Here is a 7564-nt window from a genome sequence, read left to right as displayed (position 1 = left end):
GCTTATTTTCTTTGGGATTTTTTACATTGCGGTTTTAAATTTTAAAATGTGCAGCTGACCGAAGAGAAACGTCATGATCCCTAACAGGCTGAGCAGCCGGTTAACTCTGACGGCCTTGAGATGGACCGCTGTGAGTCGGACCTGTCCCCCGTCCTGTCTCTCCACCTTGTCCAACTGCTTCCTGCAAAACCAAACAGCGAAGAGTAAAGACGGCTTCCATTCAGAGTCTGCGGTGTTGAGACGAATTTTGTGCAGCCAGAGTCGGTTTAAGTTGAGACCCAGAGAAACCCAGCGCAGGTCGTTCAGCCTCTCTGGTGCTAATGTGGTGAACTCGGCTCCTGCTCATGTCCAGCCTTACCTGAGACTGATGAGGCTGGACAAACCCATCGGTAACTGCATTCATTTCCTACGACAGACACGCCTTACTATTAATCAGACAGACGTAGAGTATGGGGTGCCGTTTATAAAGTTTAATAGTAATAAAAATAACACTAATAATTTGCTTTATTTAGCTTGTCAAAGTCATATTTTCACTATGTTATTCATACTTTTATAAATGCCAGAAGTATTAAGTTAGTCAGCAAGATAAATGTTTAGTGTGGAAAATTAATAACATTTATTTGTAGCTAAATATTTAGTTCCCAACTAAATCCTTAAAACAATTTAGTTAAATAATTTGAAAGTTAAGTATTTAGTTTGTAAATTAAATGTTTAGCTTGTGATTTACATATTGAGTTTTGTACTCTGGAAAATATGACTTTGAAAAATGGACGCCCACTTTTTTCACAATGAAGGGTTAAATAAATCTAATTATTGCTGTTTTTTTTCTTTTACAATGTAACTTTACAAATGTAATTTTTGTTAAGAGTATCCCAAAATTGAATTTAAGAACAGAACTACCTACATTTAGTCAGTTATATTTTCTTGAGTAACTTTTTGGAATAAAAATACTTTTAGGAGTAGTTTTACTACACTGTACTTTTTACTGTTGAGTAATATTTTTATACAGTGTCTCTGGTGTGACATTTCTGAATACTCTACCCACTTCAGTGAGTAACTTCACTGAAAGAAGAAAAAACAAGGAAATACCAAAATACCAAAGTCATACAGAAGAAACACTTTTCCAGTATATATATTTTTTCAATACAAACCTTAAGAAACTAATACTTGCAGTCAGTAAGTATATGCTGGATGAAGGTAAAGTACTCAAAAATGCCTTGCAGCTTACCAACATTTGATTTGATTGATGTTCAGAGGGAGGAACATCAATCAATTGAATTTAAGAACAGATCTACTTTTCTTAATCCAGTCTGAATCCACCAAAGACTGGCTGAGGTGGATTCATCACACAGCCAGTCTTTTATCAGAGTTTGGTTGTCAATCTAGGGGAATGACTTGTGAAAATTGTGTGATTAAACCGAAAACTAAGTATAGTTGGCATGAAATCAGAATGAAGAGTCACTAACAGAGAATAATATCTGCTAAAGAAACCAGAAAAATTATGAATCAATTGATGAATATCTGAAAACACCTTGAGTAAAACAGGTTTTCACAGAAGACTTGATTTTTAATTAGAAATATGATTGGAAAAATTGAAGAGCCCTCAAATTAAAAAAGAAAGTCTGTGTTGTTTAATCTCTCAGTGCTTTCAGAAAAAGATTCAGTTCATGCATTAATGCGTTGCTAAGGCTTTGCTCAAACAACTTCAGTCAGATCACAGTTAATCCTCCTGCTGGGCACAGTTTCCTCTTGGCTGAATTTCTATTTTTAGTCTTTTTTTATGTTTAGCAGATAATCCTCTTTTAAATTCAGCAGCGTCTCGTTTTTAGGAACATGGCTTCTCTACCTTCCTTGTACGTGGAGCATCGCCTTGGCAGCGGAGCCTGGATGCCTCCCGGATGTCGGGATGCTTGCCCTGTTTGGTACCGGCGCCTTGCTGATGAGGGGAGCAGGCTGCACCATCAACGACATGTGGGATAAAGACTTTGACAAACAAGTAATATAGACTAACATATTTATTATTATTATTTTATTATATATTTATTATTATTATTAGATAAAGAGTCACTTTAAATCTAAATAATCTGCTGCTATATCCCAGAACAAATAATAAATAAGTAAATTAAGGAATTTGTGCTTTTATAAGTAGGTTCTCCAATTTCTCCTCTCTTCCCTGGTCTTTTTTTTCTCCAGTGGGATTGAAATGGCATTTAGAATTATGAAATATATTTTACTGAAATATTCAAACTGAATTTTATCTATTGCTGATTGTTTCTCCATTGATATCTATTGTGTGAGAAGACCTTGCCATTGTGACCAGGTAAACATATTGTTTTCTTGGTGACAGTCATCATATTTTTAACAGTTTGAGGTGAAGTGGTGACGTTTCTGTGCAGGTGGCCAGGACAGCCTGCAGACCGATCGCATCAGGGGAGATTTCACGGATGCAGGCGCTGGTTTTCCTTGGAGGGCAGCTCTCCCTCGCTCTCTGTGTTCTTCTGTGTCTCAACTACTACAGGTAACCAGGTGCAGCTTATTAACCCTTCAGGTTAAGGCAGAGAAAATGAAAAGACGATATATAAATAGAAGCTGTAGTCAAGACACCCATTACTAAACTCCGCCTTCAGTCCCTGTGGTCCTTATGTTCGGCTCCCAGAGGTTCTCAAAGTCCCGCTGTTTACTCCTGGCGATGTATGTTAGTTTTTCTAGTCCAAGCGAACTTGCAATTTCTTTCTTCCAGAGTCCCAGGGTAGGAATCCATGCTCCTCCAGCATAATGCAATAGATCTCCTGGCTTGAAGAAATCCATATTGTATCTATTTAGTGCTCTTCTCTGATTGTTTAAATTCCATTGGGTTTATTCCAAGTACTCGGAGTTTAATGTCTAACGGGACTTTCACCTTAAACAAATCAGATACACCTGATAACATTGTTCCAAAATTTCTGGATTTTAAGACAATCCCACAGACAATGGAGAAGAGTTTGTTTTTCAAATAAGCATTTTGTGCAAACATCTGGAATATCACTGGACATATATTGGCACGTTTAATAAGATCTTGCAGGAAGTGCTTCTTTTTTTAGGTTTGAGTCATAGTTGATGTTGAATTCACTTATTTGAGAATTGAGAGAGTTGGTTGGCAGCCTGAAAAGCCACTGCCAGCAAGTTCTGGTACAAAATGTTCCATTTGTCTAAAAACAAAGAAAGAAAAGGCGTTCAGTTCAGCGTGTCCCTGACCAGACCAGGTGTGGGAACCGGGGAGTCAGAAGATTCACAATTCAAGACAAAATTAAAACAAACAAGGAAAAAACAGCTATGAAAACCCAGACTTTGTATCTCTCAAGGTTGCTAAAAGCTCCACTTACTCAGAGAAGATTAATGTGTTTTCTTTTCTAAAGGAATTTTAGAGTATAAATTTATATTCCACGTTGTTAGGAAATCATTTCTTTTTAAAGGTTTCTGATTGTGTGTTCGTTCTCTCTTGGCAGCATAGCTCTTGGTGCCTCTTCTCTCTCTCTTGTCATCACTTACCCACTGATGAAGAGGATCACTTACTGGCCACAGCTCGTACTGGGTGAGTGTTTTAGGAAATTTAGATTTTTCATCTTAAAGTTGTTACCGTTCCACATCAGTGAAGCTAAAGTCTTGCTCATGTCGCCTCTCTGCAGGGTTCACTTTTAACTGGGGCGCTCTGCTTGGCTGGGCCGCCGTGAAGGGCTCCTGTGATTGGTCCGTGTGCCTTCCTCTGTATTTCTCTGGAGTGATGTGGACGTTGGTATATGACACGATCTACGCTCATCAGGTGATGAAATCAGCTCTATAGACACAAATTTTGAATTATAAAGAGGTGTTTTAATTCTGCACTAGTCGTTATTGGAGTCAGTGTTATTTACGGTTTTGTTCAAGAAAAAGCTGCTGTTCACCTTTTGCACATTTTTATACTTCCATTTGGGTCCATTCTAAAAAAAGCTGAAGCCCAGCCCGTCACCTAGCAACCCAACTCCAGGACTTTGGTCAGCTGGTTTTACCGCTAAATCCGCTGTACAACGCGAGACAATTCAAACCTTTGGGGCGCCAGTGACACCTGGTGGCCAGCAGAAGTTATAACAACATCTCAAGAATACAACTTGAGTCTGCTGCTGTATTTCAATCTGCTGATGTTCTTTTTTTTTATTTATACTAATTAATGATCAAGTAATTTTTACATATAGTATAATAAAAATGAATTTGGGTCTATACACTCGTTGCTTCAACCAGAGGAGTTCAAGAATCTGCGTCCTGTTGTCAGCGGATGGAGTTATGCTGCGTTCCAGTTGTATTTGTAAGTGGGAAATTACGACTTCCTATTCGAAAAAACTAAACTGTCGCGTCGTGTTTGGAAACCAGGTGCAACACTGACTACTCTCCCTCCCTCCTCGGTTATGATTCATAAGGCGAACTTCGCGTTTGACCGTATTTCACACGTTTAAATCATACAACTGACCGACAGAGTGCTTTATTTTTTTTTTAATCTTATCTATGAAATGATTGAGTTCTGATGTCCCGTTGATGTTTATTACGCAGGATAAGGAGGACGACGTTAAAGTGGGAGTAAAATCCACAGCGCTGATGTTCCAGGAGCGAACCAAACTTTGGCTGAGCGGCTTCACGGCGGCCATGTTGTCTGGGCTGGTCGTGGCCGGAGTCAACGCCGAGCAGACGCTTCCTTACTACGCCGCGCTGAGCGCTGTGGCCGTTCACCTCGCACGGCAGGTGAGGAACATAAGAACGTTCACTACCTGACGCCATGCAGATGCCTCTTAAATCTGGATCTTCTTTTCTCTTTTCTCTTAGATTTACACAGTGGACATCAACAAAGCAGAAGATTGCTGGAAACAGTTTAGTTCAAACAGAAACCTGGGACTAATGTTGTTTTTAGGAATAGTTGCTGGTAATTTGCTGAAAGAATCTAAAGAGATATGACTGTAAAATAATGGAAACAGTTGGATTGCACTTAATGTATTTTAAATACTGAAATGTATTTAGGGATTTATTTTATGATCAAAATGTGCAATTATTTTTATATTGTATCATCAAGGATGTGAAATGACAAATCGTTTAGACTTATTACTTTGTTTTTGTCTCAAGACATAAAATATGTGGGCTTAACAAATCACTTTGTGCTTTCATGTTTTTTTTATGTTGCAAATTTAGCAAAAATAAAGTTAATCTGAATGTTGAAAGATAGATAAACATCCAAACAATTGTGATTTAAGTATCTAAAACTAGATTTTCCAAACAAGTTAAAACCAGAAATTAAAATTCACTGAATAAAACATTTTTTTTCCTCACTGTTTGAAGTTAAATCAGACCAAATTAATTTTTGTTTTAGGTCAGTTGGAATTACCTAAATTATTTCTATTTGCTACATATATCACAATAATGACAGAATATGTGAAAGATTTATTCATGAAAGACTTTAAAATCAGAAGTTTAAATACAGTGATTATTAAACAATGAAGGAAAGTTATTTCATGGCTTTGGAAACTTCTGATAGTTTAACATTTGAGTTAAACACATTGCTTTCTTTTTTGATGAGAGGGTCAAAATGACTCAACAATTACCAGATAACTGACGGTGCCGTGTTTATCTGTTTCAACAATTATATTCAAGTATAGACGTAATGGAAATATCCAATCATACTGAAATACTTTTGGTGATTCTAACTGACCCAAACCTAGAAAGGTTTGGTCCAATTTAACTTCAGGGAGTGAGGGGGAAAAAATTATTTGAAAACGTATGTAAACTTCTGGTTTCAACTGTGGTTTGAATAAAATTCATCTTTATCTGATTCTGCAACAAAAAATGTAAACAAACCAAGGACTATAAAGATGCTGGTGTTGACATTGGTTAATGCTCTAAATTTTTTAAATTGTCTTCACAGGTTACATGGAGGTTGTAATTTCATCCTCTTTTTTTTTTCTCCAAGCATGACCATCGTGTGCAGATAAGGTGTGAGCTGCAAGATAAGAGTGGGTGTCACAAAGACTTAGAGCCTCAGTAAAATAAATAAAATGCACAATAACTAAAATCTACTCGTATATTTCATAAAAGAGCTACTTAACCTCATAATGGGCGAGAATGTCATACCAATTACATTTTTTTTTAAAGATTTCAAGTCATCGTAATGCTGAAATGCCCAATTCTTATTTAAAAACAAAAGACTGAAGTTGTTTTAAAGGCTAAAATTAATATTATTTTTAAGCAAAACCAGTTTAATTTATAACCATTTCAAAAACAAAGGCCCAAAGTGCTGAGCATTAAAACTGAAATGCAAGAGGAAGACATAAAATGTCTGATACTGATTAACATTTGTGAATGATCAACTTGTTCCATTTGGGGACAAATATTTAAAACATTACTCAGCTCGGAAAGAGAATGGTTCAGCATGTTCCTCAAGTGAAAACATGTTTTGTTTCTGACCCAATTTCATCAGACGTGACTCACGTCAAGCAATTATAAGTCAGTAACAGCCAACAGAAAATTATCACATTCCCACAAACATCTTAAACAACCGTTTCTGTTTTTACAATACTGGGTGCAATTCTCAACAATGGCAATTAAAACTTTGCATTTTTTTCATTTGTTTGTTGATTTATATATAAAAAATTGCAGGTCCCACTCGCATCTACATCTACGTTTTGTTTTTAATTGCTTTCCTGGAAATGCGCCTTGAACACACCCACCTTTTTTTGTTCTTGGAGGTTTGCCGCATTCCTCAGAGCCTCCTGTTCACACAAACCAGGTCAGATCTGGAGGAGCTTCTGCAACTTCCAAACAAACTCTCAGCTGAAATAAGATGATTAAAATAGAAGACACAAACAAATCCTGAGGAAAATATTCATGTCAGGAAAATCTTAGAGTTTTAGTTTGCTTATTTAAACTCAGAGTTGTGTTGAAACTAGTTACACTATTACATTTATTTTTTTGCAAAAAATGTAGTTTTATGATTATTTTTACTATGATGAACTTTTTACTTGAGTAATTGTATTATGAAGTATCTCTACTCTTACTTGAGTAAAATTTCTGTATTTTTTTACCCACTAAATGAAAAACAAACATGTTTTAATCAAACATTTACCAGACACAGATCCATACCTGCAGTTTTTGTTAAAGTTTTCTAATTTTTTTTATTGAAAGAAGCTGATTTGGAAAAAGATTATTTCTCACTTTTTTCACTGGGACAGGCAGGAGGAATTAGGCTGGTATGAGCGGTTATGGTGACGACTGACTGACTCTCCTGTTAAGTGTAGTAAAAGTTACAGGAACAAGTTTAATACACACATATCTTGGTAAATCGTTTTCCTCACTGATTAAATGCTGGTGAAATGGAGTCTGCAGCTAAACTAGCTAAGCAAAAGGTTGAAGCTAAACTAAAAGGTTAATCACTCGTCTAATCGACTCTTGCAGAAAAACTAGACCACAAATTGACACATTTTTCTTTTGTCTTTCTTCCTAGTTCAGATAATTAAGGAAAGAAAATGAAAGAAAGACAAAGGACAGTTTCTAATCCAGTGTTTCCACAGGA

At 36.5% G+C, this 7564-nt stretch overlaps 1 protein-coding gene across 1 annotated transcript; it reads left to right on the top strand.

Moving 5' to 3' along the window:
- Positions 1 to 49: 49 nt before the first annotated feature.
- On the top strand, positions 50 to 5152 carry coq2 (coenzyme Q2 4-hydroxybenzoate polyprenyltransferase). Its single transcript, XM_007557853.2, has 7 exons — positions 50 to 389; positions 1830 to 1996; positions 2397 to 2518; positions 3486 to 3571; positions 3666 to 3799; positions 4561 to 4749; positions 4831 to 5152. Exons 1-7 carry the CDS (start codon positions 74 to 76, stop codon positions 4957 to 4959), a joined length of 1143 nt encoding a protein of 380 aa, XP_007557915.1. The 5' UTR covers positions 50 to 73; the 3' UTR covers positions 4960 to 5152.
- The last annotated feature ends 2412 nt before the right edge of the window (positions 5153 to 7564 follow it).

The sequence above is a fragment of the Poecilia formosa genome, unplaced genomic scaffold, assembly GCF_000485575.1.
Source record: "Poecilia formosa unplaced genomic scaffold, Poecilia_formosa-5.1.2 Scaffold92, whole genome shotgun sequence".
Lineage (NCBI taxonomy): Eukaryota > Metazoa > Chordata > Actinopteri > Cyprinodontiformes > Poeciliidae > Poecilia > Poecilia formosa.
This window is presented reverse-complemented; position numbering and strand designations above follow the sequence as displayed.